The sequence below is a fragment of the Balearica regulorum genome, chromosome 7 (genome assembly GCF_011004875.1).
Source record: "Balearica regulorum gibbericeps isolate bBalReg1 chromosome 7, bBalReg1.pri, whole genome shotgun sequence".
Classification (NCBI taxonomy): domain Eukaryota; kingdom Metazoa; phylum Chordata; class Aves; order Gruiformes; family Gruidae; genus Balearica; species Balearica regulorum.
Genome location: NC_046190.1, coordinates 5471725 through 5492835, shown reverse-complemented (window position 1 = coordinate 5492835; position 21111 = coordinate 5471725). Strand labels below are relative to the sequence as shown.

The 21111-nt window shown below is 43.6% G+C and overlaps 1 protein-coding gene across 9 annotated transcripts in view; it reads left to right on the top strand.

Moving 5' to 3' along the window:
• Positions 1 to 21111, top strand: part of TACC2 (transforming acidic coiled-coil containing protein 2) — a 143633-nt gene that overhangs the window by 31787 nt on the left and 90735 nt on the right. For 8 of the 9 annotated variants that reach the window (XM_075757713.1, XM_075757717.1, XM_075757712.1 and 5 more), the window contains one exon: positions 5882 to 11647. In XM_075757713.1, coding sequence (XP_075613828.1) covers positions 5882 to 11647 — 5766 coding nt within the window. Of the gene's footprint in view, positions 1 to 5881; positions 11648 to 21111 lie in introns of those variants that run through there. The other variant, XM_075757718.1, reaches the window with a different exon arrangement.

The following is a 21111-nucleotide window of genomic DNA, read 5'->3' as shown; positions in this document are numbered from 1 at the left end:
CTTTGAAAACATCTTTTTGCACCCTGAAGTGAACTCTTACAGTCTTAGGAGCGTATGACCTGCCATCTTCAGATGGAGTATCTCTGTGTAGAAAACTACCACGTTTGCTTTTTTGCAGTCTTCTGGGTGGCTTTCTTCCATCCTCCACAAATTCTCAGGAATTGTTTCAGTCACTTTTAAATTTTTATGTTTTAGAATTCAAAATTCAAAACATCTGTGACTTGTTTTAAAATACTTTGTCCATTTTTTTTTTACCTGTTTCTCACTAGTCCTGTATGCTGAAAAGTAACATCGTCAGCAATTAATCTGTAAACTTTCTGGGTGAAATAAAAATGCTGAAGAACTAGAATAGTTAGCAAGCCTCGGGCTTTGCATTGGTGTCTGCGCGAGATGTGCAGACACAGAGCAAAACGCCTGGGGAATCCTTAGCTGGACAACTCTGCCCCAGAGTGGCATTTTTTCCAGCAGGTTTAGGAAGAAGCAGATACAGCAATTTAAAAGGTACACACCCAGAAGTAGTTCAGGGGAATAAACACTCTTTGTGGATGAACTTGGCGGCTCTCCCACCTGGAGTGCTGCGCACAGATCCTGTGGGACCCACAGAGCCGCTGCAGCACGAGGAGCCGAAGCTGCCGCGCATCCTGTGGGACCATCCGCTCAGAGCCGTGCTTCCTGCTCACGCTCCGGATATCTCGGATGGAGACCAGGGGTCAGTTGTGGAACTGGAACTGAAGATCTGGCCGTGTTTGCTTGCTGCAGCAGTAGTACAACTTCTTACTTTTTTGATGTTAAAATAATTGAGTTCGGTTGTATTTAAAATATTGCAGGCCCTGCATTTTATTCTGTATGGAACAAGGAGGTGAAAAGTGATTGGGAGTGGGGGGAGAAGGGTAGGACAGTTCCCAGGAGGATCATATAGATCATTATTCCTGCTTCACTTTTTCCTGAAAGCTTAGACATACAGAGAGGGTGGGGGAAGCTGGCTGCTGTTAGCAGCCCTTTGGCAATGATGGATTTCTCATGTGTTTGTTTACACTGAAAAGTTCAAATAACGACTTGCTCTGTCTCTAAAACGGACCTTTTTTTTTTTTTTTTTTTAAGGGAACGTGGAAATTATTTCCATGCTTCTAATTAACTTTCAATACCTTTTCGGGACAAATTAAAGTGCAGAATTCTTTAAGTTAACTCAGGTCCTCCAGTACAGCGTGTCCAAATGCGTAAGCTCAAAATGTAGACGCTGATCTCTCGTGCGTCGGGGGAAACAGAACAGAAACATTTGAGAAGCAGCTATACGCGTGCCGTGGTTGCAGAGCTGGCTGTGCATTTGTCCCGTTCAGTGCCTTCTAAATTCATCCTCAGATTTCAGGCTTTTATACTCCTGGGAATACAGCCACTCGGGCTCTGAGTTACATCAGTATGGATAGCAACCCTATGTGACTGCTGGGTTTTATAAGCTTCAGCACTTGGCGGTTTTCCCTCACAAGTGTGACTGGGTTGGAAAGGCTGCCTGTCCTTCCAGCAACTACTGCATGTTTTAGAAAGAAAGCTAAGGAATAAGAAAAGGAAATTTGAAATTATCTGCGATTTTCTGTTGTTGGATCATCATTTCTTGTTGTTTATCAAGTAGGTTTAACATCTTTAGGAATCTCTACCCCCCACCGCTTCACACCCCTCCTCAGATAGTAAACACCAGAGAGCTTTTGTCTAGCTGCTGCTGGTTTTATCTTCTGTCCCCTTGCCTTTGCTGTGGACGGCAAAACAGAGCAATGGAAGTTGCGACTTCACGTGTTAATGGCTGATAGATTGGGTATGGCTCTTAATCCAGAAGTATTTATGGTAGATGTACCATAAGTCATTGATTTCTTAACATCCTTTATAGCTTCACACCCTAAACACAAACCAGGCAGTGCTGTCCTAATAAACATCTTGGTAACTGGGCAGTACTCTTGAATTGTTCCAGGATAATTCAAACTTGCCACAATATATTCTGAAGGTGAATGAGGTTAACTACTGGTATTAAAAATTAATCAGTGAATTTGCAATGTGCTTCCAAACAAGCAATGTCTCAGTAATTATTTATGCAACACAAACACTTTAGACATGGAAAGATTTAACTCAGTGTTATTTGATGTTGTAACTGGAAGGATAGCATTCATCATACTGACCATGTATGTTACGGTCTTGAACTTGCAAATCCTTAATTGTGTGCTTGACTTCAAAGAGAAGGGAAAAGTTCCCTTTGATAAGTGCAGTGGCACACTTGCATATTTCAAGTTACATATGCACCTAGGTCTTTGCATGACTGCATTTTCTTTTTTTTTTCAATTGTGCTGTAGCAATTATTCCTAGCAAAATGACTCTTTCTGCCCTAAGCTCTACACAAACTATGAGGAACTCTAATATTTTTTCATGCTTTGTCATTTGCATGCTCTGTTTTAAATATTACCCTGCAGTATGAATTTTTCCCTTAATAATATCAAGCTAGTTCAGATTACAGACAAAAGAGATCAAGTAACCACAAAAGAGAACACATTTTATTGGCCTGTATTTAAAAAAAAAAACACAACAACTTTCAGGGTCATAGCTTTATGTTGATCGTATTGAATGGGTTGTCTGAAAACACATGGTTCCTGCAGGTAATTATTGATTGCTAATACATTTTCATGTAGAATGGGTTTTACTCAGGGGAATTATCTTCAGCATGTGGTGTCATTTCCCCGGAGTGTTATTCCCTTTAAAAAGAGTGGAAGATAATGGGACTAGGTGTGACCTTAAGAGGTCATCTAGTCCATCCTTCTGCCCTAAAGCAGGCTCAACTGTGCTTAAGTCCTTCCCAACAGGTTTGTCTAACCCCAGCAGTGTCTTGCAGACAGAAAAGTAAGGTTACAAAAAATGAAGATGTAGGCTATGTTCCCTATATAGTTTTCCTTGTTACCTACATCAGGAGGAGAAACATAAATGGAGATACCCAAACAGGTCAGTCTGAACGTATCTTACCATGATTGGCAACTCAAACCTTTCAATTCTCTGTTGTGTCCTGAATAAACCATTGAAGGAAGCTGGAGTAGCACAGATGATGAACGTGTACCACTTCATTCAGACAGTGATAGTTTAAGTTGCTGTCACAGCACGTGCCAGCACTGTCATTTTAATTCTGTTTGGCACACATTAATTACAAAGTTGTCCCGATTCCTTCATCTACTCCTGAGTAACAAGTTTTCAGCATTAACAAACACCAGAAAAATTGTTTTAGTTGATTGATAATGCTGAAGAGCTTAGTTCATAGGATTGTCATCTGCCCTTGAACCTGCTAAGTCACGGGCTTACTACTGTGACTCTCTACAAAGCTGCTGCCAGCGTGGCAGGAGATGGTTCATGGGTTTAGCAATTGTATTCAGGAAAAAGTAACCACTTCAGACATGTTTGGAACTGCTTCATATTTAATAGTTGGAAATAGAAGTCTAATGTAACAAAGAAGCCGTACCTGTAAAGATCTGAGAGAAAGTTCAGTCTGCCGAAATCTCTAAAATGCAAATATATAATGATGTATGGTCTGTATGATGAATATGAACCATTGTTTCAATCCCAGATTTATTACCGTGCTTTTTCTAACTCAGTTGACAAATGGGATTAGCAATGAGTAAAGAATCAGAGTTTAAAGATAACTGATAAGGAGAAATTCTAATTTTGGTGGTGTTTTCTACTTTTTCCAACACTCAGTTTCACAGAGGTTAGAGGGCTTCACACCCCCCCAACCTGCACCCACGTTTGTTCTTCCCCTGAACACCATATCTCTGACAGGAGCAGGCTTCCAGGTTGAAGAACCCGGGGCACACAACTGCTAATGAGTAATTTAATCAGTAAGAAGATAAACCCACAACAGGAACAAAAAGCTGGAATGGCAATTGACTCCCACTTTTCCATCCCCTCCCCAATTCAGTGTTGTGATTTCTGCCCCTCCTCTTCTAATTAAGAGTCCCTGAGTGCAAAATTAATGTCAAATGATAAAGTCTATTCCTTCCTTAGAGAAATTGATAAAGTCTATTCCTTCCTTAGGGAAAGCCTCCTGGCGTCTCCTTGTTGTTCGTTCCTGTCCCATCATGCCCCGTGTTGTCAGTGATCCAACAAATACCAGATACTGCATCGCCACCTGTGTTGTTCCCAGTGTTTGGGAATTTTTGGGCAAAAGAATTTTTTAAAGTTTAAATAAAACGTATTAGTGTTATAAATTAAATGTACAAACTGATGCCAAGTATTGCTGAAACTTGGTTAAACTATAAATTAGTTTTATGATATAGATATTTTACCTTAGATTTGAGGCTTATCCTAAACATAGGCAAATTTCCATAGCTCTTTAAAGACTAGTTCATCTTCCATTGTAGTGACTCACTCTGAAGAAGGTTTTTAGGGTCTAAGACAGGCTCACGTTCAGTTTTACGTGCAGCCCTCTCATAAAGCAATTGTAACGTTGGGCAGTCCTCGGTATAAGGAGGGTTTTAACCACCCCTGGAAAGGCATTTTGTACTGTAGCACAGCCCGAGAGCCGGGGGCTTCAGTGCAGCTTCGGGGGTTACTGAAGGGACGGTTTGTATGGACACAGACCTAAACTGCAGCGACCTGAGAGCTGGTCACGGGCTCACTTTTCGGCCAAGTATTTTGTGCGTAAAACTTGGACAGAGAAGGGGAGAGAGGCTTCTCAGATTTCTGGAGATTCCTTAAAATCCAAGCTATGCTGGGCCTTACTGAAGGCGTTTTAAGCTCCAGTTTGTAGGGCACTCTGAATTTGGGAAATGTAGCCTGTTACTGCTAAGCTATGACAAAGCTCCAGCAATGGGCTCACCATGAACGAACTCTCTCCGTGCAGCTACGGAACTAGAGGGGGCTGCTGTCACACTGAGCATCGTGTTGTTCGTGTATTTTGCTTCGGATGGGGGGGGGCGGGATTTGTTATTTCACGTTAAGTAAATGATGCCCCTTGCTCCTGGGTGCAATTCCATGTTCAGTTTGTGAATTGATCTTTCACTCTGTATTCCCTAAGTTAATGAAAATATGCCCAGGGTTCCCAGGGGAGGTGAGGGATAGAACAGGGTTAACCTATTCCATCACCTACGACCCTAGGTGTGGAAACTGAGGTCCACACAGTGCACGTGAAAACTCTTAAAAATAATTCTCCTCCTCACGGTTAGTGCACCCACATCATCTCTGCTTCCATTCATTCTACCTTATCTTCAGTGGGTGGGGAGAAAGATCATACCAACAGTTACAGCTTATATGTGCACTGAAATCAAACACCGCAATAAAATGACCTCATAGGGCGTGTGTCATTGTATGGCAGGGTGAGACCTTTGCCCTTTTGGTGAGCATCAACTGTGCTGATTAGTTGGAGAAAACATTCAACAGATGGGCCCTTCTTAATCTTCCCCTACACAATAAAAGTACAGCCAGATAACAGCAGTTACTGTGGATTGCAGGGCCTTGAGCTTTGCACAAAGCAGGCTTGTGGAAGCAAAATGAAAAACCTTTCTTTGAGGTACTGGTGTTTTTTTCCCAGTATTTTTGTCACTTTTTCCCATGTCGCTCCCTTAGTCTGTTAGATGCGTGTCCCCTCTCCCTGCACGTGACTAAGACAGATTTTGGAATGGGTAAAATGCATGCCGTGAGCATGGTGGCTGTCAGGTAAGACTGGGCATGTGTTTTCCAGAGTAATGAGCATTTAAATCGCTGCGACGTGTGTCTGATGGTTTAGGTCCTGAAAGCAGATTATCAGCTTCTCAGTGCATGTACTGCATGGCTTTGAAACATCAATGGCATGAATTGTTTTTATTCTTTGCTTAATTTTCTTTATTGACGTGAAACGAATAAACATTTCCATTGTTGGCAGCATCAGTAATGAAGGCATCAGTAGCTACAGTGCTGAAGATTTATCCAATCCAAATTCAAGCGTGGTGTCTTCAGAGGTGACAGGACAGAACAGTGTCTTGCAAGAACATGGAGGACAAATGAGCTCTGATTTCTTAAAGCAGGCTGCAGAAGCAAGACAGAGAAGTCTGCCTGCCTCAATGCCTTTAGCAGACTGTGCCGAAGAACACGTCACAGCAGATCTTACAAGCAGCGAGGAGAAGTTACCAACCTCAAATTGCCATGATGCAGTGCCATCACCGTTGGATGACAAAGAAGAGGGAGTAGCACATGCCGTATCTGTGGACAGAGGCCCAAGATGTGACAATATTGCTGCCACTTCTATGAAAACCAGTGAGAATGATCCCAGAAACACAAGCCTGGAGCCCAGCCCTCCTGCGGCAATTACAGAAATGCAAGGAGTCACACAAATGGGTTTGAGTGAATTAGGATGGCTCTGGCAGAGCGAACAGCTGGGTGGCATGAGGGAACCACATGTCAGCATGGTTCCCCAGGGTAAAGAACCAGGAGATTATTTTACTGCTCAGGAGGCCAAGCAGGAGCGAGGAGTTTTGGAAGTAGGTCAGGCGCAGACTGTAATGCGGCAAGGTAGACAGAACGCAGATGGTGGAGAGGGTCTGCTAATGAAAAAGAAAACCTTAATCCTAAATTATCCAGCAACAGGAGGCTCAGACAGTGAAAAATTTGGAGCAATTGTGAGTGCTCAGGGCTTCACTGAGATCAGTGAAGTCTGTAATCTACAGATGGGGGCTGTAGCAACAGCTAAAGGGGGTGAGGCAAATCTAGCTCTATCTGGAAGCAAAGGGGAGCAATCAGAAGCCTCTATTTTAATGTCAGAGTTGCCTTCTAACCCTCCAAATCTCATCCTGGTACCAAAGCCTGAAGAGCCTTCGAGGGAATATGTGCGTGGAAATGACTCTCAGGATGCGATGAGGAGTGAAGCAGTGAAAGCAGCCTCTGAAAAAACTGAACCCGTTTTTCAAAGAGAGCTTCAAAAGGAAGATGAGCTTGTTAGTGCCGAGCATTTCGGTGTGCCTTTATCATTTAAGCAAAAGGAGGAACAAAAATCAGCTGTCAAAAGCCCAAAAGATGAAGCCAGTAGCAATGAAATTATAAAAGCTGATGATGTGTCTAGAGAAAGCACCAGACTTTCTGAAACAGAAAGCATTATTAATCCCACCACGGAAAATTCCCTGCTAGATAAAAGGTTATTACTGGAAGAATATGCATTAAGTACTTCCCTGAGCAGGTCCACAGAGCCGAATCAAAAAGAAACTGAGGCAAGTCTAACAGGAGAAAAAACCGAAATCAGAACAGAGGAGACACAAGTGACAGAAACCGGTGAATTACCTGAGGGGTCAAGTGGGGCAGAAAGACAACCATTGCACTCTGCTAGTAGCCACCACCGGGATGAGGAAGATGCCCACTTGGGACACAATCCCAAAGAATTCAGTCTTTGTGAAAAGACTTCGACCAGTGACGTAGAGGAAGAAGCTGGGGGAAAGCCTCTGAATTTAGACAGTAACTTTAAATTGCCCGAAGACGATTCACGCTCTGAACAACAAATGAGTAAAGAGAAAAGAGCTGCCACAGATGACCTGGAGAATAAGCTCCTGGCTTCACCACAGTTTCCACAGGAGGAATGCCCACTGAGTTTTGATTGCTTTAACGCTGAAGCAGAAGACAAAACTTTGGGCCAGCCAGGCTGGAACGGGCCTGAAAAGGTTTGTTTAGCCAGTGCACACAGTTCACCGCTCCCCCACTCTGAGAACAATAATATTAAGCAGAGTAAGCAGGATGAGTCCTGGGAAACGGCTTTTGCTAGAGAAACTGTGTTGGAATCTGAATGCACAACTGAGAGTCAAGAAAAGCCTGAGAGCTATAGCAAGGCAGAAGAAAGTGCAAAAATGTCCACATCAAAACTCGAACTCCAGGGCTTACATGAGTTGGCAGGAACTATGGATCGCATGGCTGTACAAACTGAGGAGGCCTCAGAGGTTTTGGAAACCAAGGAACAGATCGGTCACATCACTGAAGCGCCTCGCAGCAATCCAGGGCAGGGACCCGCAGCTGCAGCTGCACAAAGCAGCGCCGTGGACGGTAAAGAAAATGAGGGTATTCAACAGGAGAAGCACCAAACTGCGGTGAAAAGTTCCGCAGAGGACAAAGATTTGGCACTGAGAAGTGAACGGAAAGCTGATGTGCTGATGCAAACTCAGCTGGAGCAAGTGGCTGCAGAAAGTCACAGAAATACACAGATGGCTTGTTCTGAAAGCTCCCAAGCTGCAGCCGGTACTTCAGGACTGACTCCTCGGCAAGGTCACGGGGAGGAAGGGGGCGGCAGCCGCGGCAGTGAAAGCAACTGCCCCTCTGAGAGTGCCCCGTGCAGCTCTTCGGGGACCCCGGAGTGCGGTGCCAGAGCATTGCAGGAAAATGCAGATGTTCCAACTGCTCTTCCCCCAGCAGAGCAACCGGAGAGGTCAGCGCCTGTTGCTGGTGACAGCGGCTGGATTTCAAATACGGGACTTGAACAACAGAAGCAGCAAAGCAGCCTGACAACTGCCACAAGAGCAGATGAGTGGGAACACAAAGAAAGGGCTCTAAAACCTGAACGGCCATTGGACCTAAATAATCACAGCAACATACCAGAAATACCTCTAAACATTTCAAACAACCTTAATAAAGACTTTCCTGTGCTAGGTACAGCACCGATCCAATGCGACTCTGACACAGCAAGAGAAAAGGACAAGGATAAAAGCAGTGCCGTGGTGTCAGAGGATATGTGCAGCAGCGAACACGGGCAAAATATTTCTGGTGTGACCATGCTTAATTTGCAAGATTGCACAGAGCAAAACAAAACTGATCTCAAGGCAGAAGAAAACTGCCTCAGTAAGCAAAACTCAAACAAGCCCGAGCAGGATAATAATTCTTTGATCTCAGCTAGTCAGCGTGAAGCAGCGTGTCATAGCGATACGTTTTCTAAAGAATCTGACAAGAATGAACAGCCAGGCAGCGTATGCAGGATAAAGGATAATACTGGTGAAAGCCGTGCTGCTGCTAGAAACGCTCTTGCAGGGACACAGAATTCAGCAAGTGCCACTAACATATCACAGGCTTTGCCAAGTGATACAGAAATAGCACATACTTCTGATAATGCTGAGAAAAAAGATCCTCATATATCTTGTCCAGAAACTCAAGGGAAAATGCCGTTAATGGCAAAAAACTCGGAAAAGATTGAAGTTCTGACTGGTGATGAGGAAATCATCTGGAAAGATGGGAATGTGGAGATAAGTTGTGAGGACAGTGCTTCTGTCACAGAAACAAGCAACACGAAAAGCAATAAAAGTCCAGGGGCACAAGGATCTCCTGCACCATTACGGGCACACGGAGAAGTAGTTCCCACTGATAAGTCCTATAAATCCAGCTGCATTCAAAAGACACCAGAGGAGCCTGGTTATTGTCAGGCAAATTTTACAGCCCTCTCTACACAGACCTCTGCACTCAGCCATCCCAGCCAGCAAGCTGGAAACAGTACGAACAATGGTACTGGGGGGGAATTACTAAATAATGAGCTGGAAGTTGTGGCATGCCAAAACGCTTTAGAAGGTAACTCTAATTTGCAGATTGCTGCAGGTTCTCAGGTGTCTGAGCACTCAGGTCTTTCAGTCAGGGTAAGCACAGGTGAAACAGCAAATTCAGACAACAGCTCTGCGGGGAGTGTGCGTGTGAGTGAAAAAGATGTTCCAGACCAAAGTTTTCAGGGTGATGGAAACGGAAGTTTAGCCCTGCCAGAGACTTTAAATGTGGGGCAGAGTACTGGAAACTTATCACAGTTCAGTTCTGAGAAGCTGAAGAAAGAGATACCTGCAATTAAATCCAAAGAAACAAAAAGTGAGGCAAACTTCAAAGAGCAGCAAAGTGACAGTTCAGCAGAGTCTCTGTTCGCTCTCCCTGCTCTAGAAGGGAAGCTGCTGAGCCTTTCATCTGTTGGTAAACAAGAAGGCTGTAATGAGGAAATTGCAACCAATATCAGTGTAGATGACAAGTACGGTAAGATCTTAGAGAAACCTGGGAATTCAGAAAAAATGGAAGAGCTTTCAAAAGAGAATAATAACATAACCAGGGCAGAGATCGGTATTTCCGAGCAGTCTGCAGAGAACTCTGGAAGGGAGCACGAGGCTCTGACTTGCAGCTCTCTGGATATTGGCTCCAGCTTCCCAGACTTCAGGGAGCATATCAGCCAGATATTTAAAAAGACTGTCCACAGCACACTGAGTGCTGAATTACCCCAACTTTTGTCTGAAAACCATGCAGGCTTCAAGGAGAGCCCAGTGGCCAAGGATACAGCAGAACCGTGCAGTGCTGAGAACTTTTCAGACTCAAACAAGGCCGGTGAAGGAGCTCCTGGGGGCACCTCAGAGGCAGAGGGGCAGGAGTTGTCTTTAGTTTCTGAGACTTCCTGCAAAGCTGCCAAAGGCAAAGCTCTGCAACAAGAAAAGACAGTGGCAGAGCTGCCACCAGCAAGTCTCCAGCACACTGAGAAAAATAGGCAGCCCGGTAGCTGTTTAGAGGTGGTCCCTAGATTGGATGGCGCTACACCTGCTGAATGCGCGCTGGAAAATCTGCAAAAGCCAGACAAAACCACTGAGCATCCAGAGAGCGGCGAGATGGAAAGAAAGGAAGGCGTGTGTGCTGGTGGCGTTGATCCTGAATCGCTAATAAGCTTAGAGATAAAGCAGCAAGGACCGGCTTCGTTTGATGGGGCAGCAGCTGAGAACTTCCCTGCGTATTCTGACAGTAAGCAACCCACTGTAGCTGTTATCTCCACAGGCGATGTACAGAAGAGTGACTTAGAAGGTGCTGCTGCCGCAGAGGGAAATAACTTAATTACAGAGTGTAGTGCAGAACCAGTTTCATCTGAAGAGGATGTAAGTCTTCCTACTGAACAGTGCCAGGATCCTAAGCCAAATGAACAGGAGAAAAGTGAGCACGGTGATCCAGACGCTGCCAAGAGCATCTCTGACATGGCAGCTTCAACACTTGTCCCGGGAGGATCTTACAGTCATGAAAAATTGCCAGACGATTTTAATGTGTCGCCTGGGGAAAATCAGGACACACACATTCGCAGCAATTTTATGCATGACATTAAGTCTCAGAATGACATGCAGATGATACAGGATGATCCAGTAAATAGGAAATGCTTGGAAACATTGGAAAATTTGCAGGATGCCCAGCAAGAAAAGAAAGTGGCTGTGCATGGGTTAATAGATTACTTAAAAAACGAAGTAAGCCAGGATGATTGCTTGCAAAGTGACTCTAAACTAGAATCTTGCAATATGACTGAGGGAGATGTGAAGGAAAACAGTGACACAGTGTTAAGCACAGCAAAAACAAGTAAAGAAAAAACTGGAGACATGCCTGAAACAGGTACTGCAAGGATGTTAGTCACTGGTGAAGGTGACTTAGCTTTAAACACGAGCACTGAGGAGCAGGAGACAGACCTGTACAAAAATCACTCTCCAGCCGTTTCTGTGATGGAGCAGGGTGAGCCTACTGCACGTACAGATATCACCGTTGGTGAAAATCAGCCGAGCGAGGTGAAATCAGAACATGAAAGCTGCCTTCAGGATGCCAGCAGAAAGCTATCACCACTCGCACAAACTGAGCCTACGAACCTTGACCTCCATGAACTTCAAGACATGGCTGTGGCAGGATTACCTACGGAAAGGTATTTACTTTAAATTACTACGTGAAACGATTGTCAGGACCCTGGGGCTTGACAGGGGTACAATTTTCAAGGCAGATACCCATTGTCTGGGCAGTTTGGGAGGGCATGGCAGTTTCTCTGTTCTTAAATTTCTATTAAATTTCTGTTGGTTCTGAATATGGACTATGTGGAAGAAATTTGAAATAATTTATAAGGGCAGAGGGGTCCTAAAACCTGAGGAGCACAATTTTTACCTGTTCCATCTGCTGGTCCAGATTCCTGCCCTTACTTGTTTGGATTTGCTTACGCTTCACATCTCGTAGCCTAAAGTTAGGCAAACAAGCGGCACTTCCTAGCCTTGAGTGAGTAGGCTTTTGCCTAAGTTTTGGTGACCCAGTTAAATGAGACCTGCAGCATTCACTTGGTGGATTGCAGTATTTAAAAACAAACCTACAGTATAACCCAATTACTCACACTGTTAGTTGTCTAGGCCTCCCTCTTATCCTGCTGTATAATATAATTGTACTGACGGGGCCTTTGATCACTCTGTTATTCAGTGTCTCCTATGACATGGAGTTGTTTCAGATGGGAATTCTGCTTAGCTGGGATTTGTGGAGCCTAAGAGTTACTGTTTCTTTTCCTTTCCAAACCTAGCAGTAACTGCTTAAATAAAGTTAAGATCTTTTTTTGTGAGTTTTTACTTTGCTGTCTGAATTCCTCAGTTTGATGTGCAGTTAATTCAGAAGAAATACCATCTTAGAACAGGTGCTTTCCCTTTATCTAGTCATGTCACTGCTTCCTCCGTAACCTCAGCAACTTTCTCGCACGCTGTCCCCGTCCCTCCCGTAGCGGCGGAAGCAGCTATAGCTGTGACTGCGAAGAGGCGACAGCAGCAGTAGGGTACAGTGAAAAGCTGAACTATTTCAGACTACGTCAATGAATGCTCTGCATAAATGGAATTTTTCTAAGTATTAGCAAAAAATTAGATGATGTTAACTGAATAAGGAGGGAAAATGTTTCAGTGCCACATTCCTTAAAAGTTAAAGTGATAAAACCATATTGTAAGTGAAAATACCAGAAGTGTTTCTCTTGTTGTGAAAATGTGGGAGAGTTCTTCCTGTTGTACGTGAGTCTGGGATGGAGACCAAATACAATCTAATTTCATGAGCAAAATGTGCATTAGAAGAATATTAGAAGCATTGGAAATCTGAACAGCTACATGACTTTCTCTTTAAGGATCTGTCTATAAAATGACAAGGAAATTAGACCCTGGCATTTCTTTCTAGCTCCTTCCCTTTCTTTTTGTTTCCCTTTATATGATGGGAAGCTTCACAGTGGGCAGCTTTGAAATTACCGAACAAATTGCTGGCATGGCATGGTTCAGAAGCCGTCGGGGACTATGGGGCAGGACATGCCTATGCCTACACATGTGTTTTATACCAGGGTGGTTATCATACTTTAAATAAATACCTGTGGCAAGCAGGGCAGGGTTCTTGAAACAGCTGCTGGCAATTCATGGAGTATTCATTGCTTAATACTTGCATATGCTTTAAGAATTCATTATCACCTGTTTTTCCAGCGTGAGGTTTTGTATGAACAGGCAGCTGCTACTTTTGGACTGCAGCTGTAAGTGGTGTCTCTCACACACACACACACACACACACACATACACACATACCAAGTGTGCATACGCACGCAGGAGATGCTGCGTGCAGAGCCCAACGCAATCGCAGTGTTGTAGACTTACGCACTGGGGACTCTCAGAGGTAGGGAGGAGTGTCTGCTTTTGGTCAGGCTCGTTTCTTAGAGGAAATATGCATTTATAATACAAAAGAGAAGTAGAAAGCATTGGTTGAGCTGTCTGGTCTGTCTTCAGTGGGTCCAACGCACTGACCAGTCCAGTTTCCCTCTGAACTTAAAACTGGTTTTGTATAGTTGAATTTCAAGCTGTATTCCATACCCTGTGTACTCCGGTCACAACACTTGTTGCTGCAGAGTGGTTTTCAGTATTTTATTGCCCTGTAATCCTTGCTAAGATTTCTTCCTGTAGAGGAAATAGAGGAATTTCTTTCCTTTGTGGCTACAGCACTGGGAGGAGGGTGGTCTTGTGATGAACAGCAGATCCAAGAACTGTCTGCAGTGACTCCTTTAGGAGTGGGACAGTGGTCAACTAATAAGAAGAGCCTTTGTGTCTGAGTGCAACAGTACAGCACCAATAACTTGCCTTCAAATCTTCAGTAAAAAGGACAATTATTTTCGGAAAGCAGGTTGTGGCTGAAGCATTAGCCCCACTTTGTTGTGGAAGTACAGCTATGCTATTAGCAGACATAGGGAAGGCTTGGATTTTGGCAAACCTGTCTGTCAGCACTGCAAAGGAGTGAAAAATAACTTCTTTGATGGTTTTGACATTTCTATCTCTCTACTGAATCTGTGACTGAAAACCTGCATTCGTGATGGCCATATCTGAGCATCAAAATGTCATCCTTCCCACTTACTGTGTGCATCCAGCCGCTCCACTTTGCTGTCTTTTACTTGGAAAGGAAGATCAGGACTTGAGGGTTGGTTTGTCTTCTCCTTTTGTAATGTCTACACCCATACATCTTCCCTCTTTTATGGAGGGAGAAAGGAGATCCACGTGTGTACAGGGAGTCCTTGTACCTTATGGCAATGAAATGCTCCTGTTTGCATCACAGGCTATGGCAGATATTGAGCAGAGCACGGAACAAAATCGGAAATGAGGGCAAAATTTTAGGGATGTTTGGAGGTGGCGTGGAATTTTTTGATAACTTCCTGTAATTCAGCTGGCTGGTACGTGCAAACCGCCGATGTCTCTTGGAAAAAGTGCCAAGGGAGCTTTTTGAAGCGGAGACTTTGAAGTCATGCCCAGATGTGCATCTCTAAGGTACGGAGAACAGATTGCATCATTTGTTGGTTTGGCAAAACATTCGGCTTGTTAACAGGCCTTTGGGCGTTCCAGGGTTGCAGAGGTGCTCACAGACTGGGCTTGGGGCTGGGTGTGCTAGTGAGGAAGAGCACAAGGAGCGCAAGCACTCTGCGGGCGATGACACTCATTTTGCACTAAGACGAGGTTCTCCTCTGCACCCCTCAGCAGAACCAGTTTGCTGGGCAGAGCAGAATGGGCCGTGCTCGCTGCAGTGCCGAGCAACCCGCGCAGTGCCTTCACCTGCCTCGAATGCAGGACGGCGTTGTGCAGGCTTGGTGTTCTGAAAGCTTCTGGTGCCACTGTCTTCTTCTGGAGCGTATGCTGCGGAAGCAATCCCTGTTCCAGCCCGTCTGTGCAGATCGATAGACCAGATGCAGTGCTCTCATAGCTGTGCTCATGCAGGTGCTCTCTCCTTCTCTGCGGGGCCTGAACCTTCCTTGCTGGCTCTGCCTCGACCTGCTCCTCACTGTGTGAGTGGCACCTAAAGATGGCCTTAAAGGGCGAAGAGGCTGTGGCACTGCACTGCTTTGTGTTTCCTAACGGGTTTTGACACTGCAAGAAACTTCACCGGGAGGGCCCTTGCCCAGCTCTAGCACCATATTGTAGGCACTCTCCTGTCACTGCTGTTGTTTTTAGAAAATGGAGAGTTCTGTTGCATTGACTCACATCATTTATAAATCTAAACAATATTCTTATATGGGAAGTACGTTGCAGCAGCTGGCATCAGCAAAGCTACTTGAAAAACATTATGTCCTATGCATAGGTCAGACAAGATCTCTAAAGTTAGTCCAGGCATGCTTTTGGATTTGCTTCGTGCTTTGTTCTTGCCATCAAAAATTGGCAAGTTCAATAAGTCAGAAAAGAACGTTCAACTCCTTAGCAAATACTGACCTGGTCTTTTTTTTGTCTGCGTAATAAATACAGTATTAAATATTTTAACAGTCTTGCTGGATGAGGTATGGAATGTGGAACTGCTTTTCAGATCAGTCAAGTGGGTTTGAGCACTAAGGATTTGTGGTGTTAGCATCTGAAAACAAAAGTTTGGAGTTAAAAGGAAACTTATCAAAACAGTGATTATGCAGCTTGCTTTATTTCCCTATTTTTTTTAACTCCAAAAGTAGCTCAGGTGTGCGGCATCTCCGGATCACAAAACAAAGGGAAAAATAGCTGAAGGTGATTTACACGTAAGTGAAATGCACAAAATGAGTCAGGCTATTTGTCTCTCTCTCCTGCCCTTCTCCCTTTGCATCTGAACTATTTCTCTTTATTTCCCCCCATCTTGCTGCCATTGTTCTCCTTGGTAGGTGCAACTGTTAGTACAGTTGTGCTTTTGGAGACGCAAGCAGCTCAGCCTACGGTCCTTAACTGAATTAACTGGATGGGGAGTCCTGTGGGGATTTTGTCTGTGTGAAGAATGCGATATTTAATTTGGCGATTTTTCTATTCATGGAAGAATAAAATTAAGATAACTTCACTCTTACCCAGCGGACATCTCACATTGCTTTCCAAGAAGTGAAAGGGAAATTTGCCATCTACTCTAATGGATGCCATTGACCGAACTGACCGCTGTTTTAGGCAGCATCTAAGTCACTGTAAAGCATTTATAAAATGCTGATTTGATAGTACGCCCTGTTGTACTCAAAGCACATGCCAGTGGTAAACTAGGTATGTGATACCATGCTGGTTATTTACTTATTTTATTTGTATATGCCTCTGCTACAGAAAAGTACAGAAGTAAATCACTTCTGGTCCTGCCAAATTGCTGGTACTTCTTGCTGTATTGAAAACATTCTGTAACACTCTTGAGAATCTTAGCCACATATTTTTAAGGGAGGTATTGACATGGATGGATGATACATGAGCTGCTTTTTTCACACATCCCTTTATATTTCCCAAGAAATTACATTTATTCAATCAAATATAGGCATTTGCTAAAGAAATCCAGCAAGGACACTGATACTTTGTCCAATGTCTGGGCAGGCAGTTTAGCATCAATTTAAGTTAAAAATTACATTCAGATTCCTTTTTTTTTTCTGATTAGCTTCCCCCAGATGTATTTTTCAAGCCTTTCTTCCAAGTAAGCTGCCTATTTTCTCAAAATCATTTTTGCGTATCCTACAGAACCCCATATTTTCTCTATTCCAACTCTGTGTCTTCTGGCTTCTTGCAAAATTGGATACCATGGAGCTGGTTCCACTGCCCCTGTTTCTAATAGAATATGCAAAGTAGGATTAGCCCCAGCTTTGAACCCCGCCGAGGGCAGCTCTGAGAACAGCAATTACAGACATAGGCATATTCTCCATGACTTGGATGTGGCTTCCTTCCAGTTTTTCCATCTTGGCATGTTTGCATTGCACTAGTGCTTCTCAACAAAGACTCCTCTGGAGACGTGTCTGAAGAGCCAGAACTCCGTAGTACTTGCCTCTTCCTTTGCTTTCTGTTTTCCTCCTGTTATCTTTTAGGTTGATATCCTTGGAGCCTGTCTTATCAATATTGGTCCAGGTATATGGAAGCTCAGATGAGCGTTGCTAATGGCAGGTGGGGCTTAAATATTGCTATTCCTTGACTTTTGTGTACTCTGCAAAAGTAAAAAATTGTTATATGGATCTGTGTGCGCTCTGTTTGTCTACACCCACCTTGAGCAGTGTCTGACAGGTTAATTCTTATACAGAGTCTCTTTGGCCTATAGAATCTCTGCATCTCAAACTGCAATAAGTGTAGAAATGTTAATTGCTCCAATCAAAGGCTTAATTGTTCTGGATTCTAAGGTCCCTGTGAAATGCTGAGTGGCACCATTCTGTGCTGTTGTCAAGAACCAGCCCTAGTACGTTATGCTAATCTTGTTCTCCCAGCTGAAACGTGCTGCTTGGGATCTCCTCCCCGACTAAGCATTTCCTGATAAACTCTTCTTTGTTCACCCAGGCTTATTCCTTCCTCTTCCCCGCTCTGCCTGTGCTGTCCCTGCCCCATTCATCCACGGTCCTCAGGAAGATACCCAGCTGGCCGAAAGTGCCCTAAGACTCTGCAAGGTTGTTTCCAATTTAATTTCACTAATTTACTTACTTTACCTCTTGGTACATTCCTTTCAAGACAGCTGTGTGAGAAAAGGCTACAGCTGCAGCCTACCCCTTGAAGCCAGTAAATGTTGGGCCAAAATCTCTGTTCCAGTGGAGTGATATCAGCAAAGAATTTGGCCCTGAGCCTCTAACAGATCAGCCAGGGAGAATGCCGTGCAGTCCTGTCATCCTTTTTCGCCCAGACCATCCTACAAGCACTATATTACCAGTTACCCTGCTTTGTTTAAATAAGGGGGTGTCTAGTTGTTTCAACTGATAAAAAGTCACATTAGGAAAATAGGGTGTATGTACACAAGTAGGATTTAAATGATTCATTGGCCTGAACTACCTGGTGTTTTCCAACCTCAAACCTGTAAAGCCCGGCTTCTCTTTGGAAATGATGCTCTGAAAAACACGGAACACTTGCTTCATGAAACCGAAACTCGTCAAACGGCTTTTTTATTCTTTTTCAGCCCATTTTTCCTAGCTCCTTTAGCTAATGAAACACAAACAGTGTAATCAATAAAGCCTTTTTTTTTTTTTTCCAAGGCACTCAAGAGCTTATGTAAAATCTTTGGAATTTGTTAGCATGATAACATTGTTATGCTCTCCTAGCTGATAGAAATATCAAAGCCAGCTAAGAATAACTCTGCACCAGACAGAGAAGATTGGATTTGTTTCCTGGAATGAAAGCAAAAAGTATGTATGCATTGCTCAGTTTCAAACAACTAGGGAAAAAAAAAATTAGCTGTCATGAAAATAAATGGACACTTAAAACTCCTGTCAGCCTTTCTAAACAATGTCATTAAATGAGTCAAAATAAGTTAGTTTGTGCTGAATATTTGAAAGTCTTTACGATTTTCCACATCTCTCTTTTTTTTTTTAATGCTGAGATGGTACATGAAACTTCTGTTGCACACACCATTCCTCAGATCTCATTCTTCTGGTAGAAACTCCAAATGAACTTGGTTTACTGGAGAAGTTATCAGTGGAATCTGTGAGGCTTTGAGTCTAGCCTAGGGTTTTCTAAAAATCAATCTTACTTATTTGGAAAATTTTTAAAATGGCAGTTTCCCATCACTTTGATCCTCCAAAATGTAATGGGTTAACATTAAACTTTTTTTTTACTTTTTTTTTATTTGCCCAAAGCAGAAGGTTAAGGTAAAAGTCTGGGAATTTAAAGAGTTGGCCATCCCAAAGGCTCACCAATAAAAATTGCTGGGAATTGCACAACCTAATTTTTAACCACCACAAACGATGGTTGTGGGCAGTTTGTATGTGGAAAGCAGTGGAAATACAAAGTTCAGGTGTTTGTTACAGAAGTGGCTTGGATATCTCAGCCAGGCTGCTCTGCAGCTAATTGGGTCTGTGGTTTTGCAGTCTATGACTATGAACTTCTGATTAGAAATGCAAAAGAGAAACTCCTCTTTAATTTTAAACAAGCTGCAGTATATTTATATGATTTTCTTTGTTGCAAATGGCCTGAAAAATGGACACTTTTTTGTTTCACAAAGAACAATTTAAAATCACACACACAGATTTTCTTAAAGATTAGTCGCATGATGCAGCCTTATCGTTCGGAACAAACATAGGCATTGCTGTTCTTCCAGCTTTTTTGCAAGTTTATAACAAATATTGTAGTATTTGTATTTGCTTATAGACCAGTGATAACCTCAGTTTAAAGAGCTGAGGAAAAAAGAGCCTTGCTTTCATGCTCACCAGGAAAAACTTGACAATCTGATCTGAGTTAACCCTGTATTTTCAAAAAAAACAGAATGCAAATTTAAAAGAAAAACTATGTGGGTTTTCTCTTTTTTTTTTTTAAAACATTTATTTAATGTAACATTCTTTCCAAGCCAATTTCATGGGGTTTTCATAGTTTTTTTGAGGGCTGACTCATTTTTCCAACCCCCAAGTGCTTTGCTTTGGCAAAAGTGACGTGGTTTATGGGAAAAACCCTCAAGTGGAATGCACAGGAGCTGGGCAGAGTGGGTCACCACTAGCAGTATGGTGTCCATCGGAAGCTTTCACCAGGTGTCCACCCACAGTCCTAAAGCACCCTGACCATGTAGCACAGCGTGAACGACTGGATCTCCGATGACATTCGTCAAGTCATAGTCTACATTTATGAAAACATAACCTAAAATGATGTCCTGGAGTCCAGCACTTCTGGAAGTGCTGAAGTTGAGTACATTTAATTTTTCTGTAATTCAATTTCCCATCTTCCTGAGTGTAGGTTAAAAATGTTGTGCGCCTGAGGAGAATATTCATGTGTTGGTCCCGCAGTTAGAGCAGCGTGGAACATGGAAGCTGGGGTGAAGTGTGTGTGTATCTATATATCTGTATATCTATATATCTGCCCTCCAGCACCATGTGCCTATGTAATGTCAGGTAACTATGGTGTCACCACAGGAACTTTGTTGTACCTGTGCCATGAACTGCTTAGCACTGCCAAACTAAAAAGACAATTATTTCTTCGAGGGTCTCCTCCTCCACTAAGATCGCAACCTGGGTGACTTCTGTCATATAGCTTGGTAAGTGCTTTAGTGGACACATACTTATACAGAAAAGGAAGAAGCGGGAATCTAGCAAAGAAAGGTACCTGAAACAGAAATTACCAGGCTGAAGGACCTCTGGTCCTTTCAGGTCCGAGCAGACGGCCCCTTAGGTGGTTACTGCCCTTGGACAACATTCAGCAGTTTTGGCAGCATCTCCCCTCTGATGGGTGTGAACATGTTTCTTCTCCCTTTGACTGTTGAGATGAAATCCTTCACCCAAATGCAAAAATACTGATGGTTCTTTAAAAACATTTGGGATCCACACTAATAAAACCCAACAGTCCCCCCCAAATAAATCCATCCTGATGCTTTCTGGCCTTTCCTTGAGGCTAACCGTTCCCTGGGAGCTAGGGAAGGGCCCGGACGCCAGCGGGGCCATCCTGCAGGATGTCTCCTGCCTCTGAGTCCCTCTCATCACCACGCTCACTGCTCATATTCACCTCCGGCCCTCCGGAGAAATCTTTTGCAACACTTTCTTTGGCGGCTCTTTGATCTGCGGGCTCCCGGGCTCAGCCAGACGGCGTGTCACTGCAGGCTGCAGCCCGAAACTCAGCCCCTGTCCTGTAATTGTCTCCCCAGCCTTGCTGGGAGGTTGCTTATCTCTTGTTTTCCTGTTGCTTTTCAACTTGTTTCCTCTCTCCTCCCCCAAGACTTCTATTAATGTAGATCATGTAATTCTCACAGGAAAATCAGATAATCGAGCACACCTTAGCGCAGCGTTCCTGGAGTTACTGCGTATCAGTTTGCCTGTGTTTGAGTAGCAGAGGGCACTGGGAGGGAAGTGGAAATGTTTTTGTGACAAAGGTGGTTGAGATTGCTTAGCAGGAGGTTTTGGTACAGTGAGAGGCTAATGAATAAACAAGGGGAGGCACGTTATTTGAGCAAAACGACCATTTTATTCCAAAAAAGCTAAATTTGGTTTTGTTA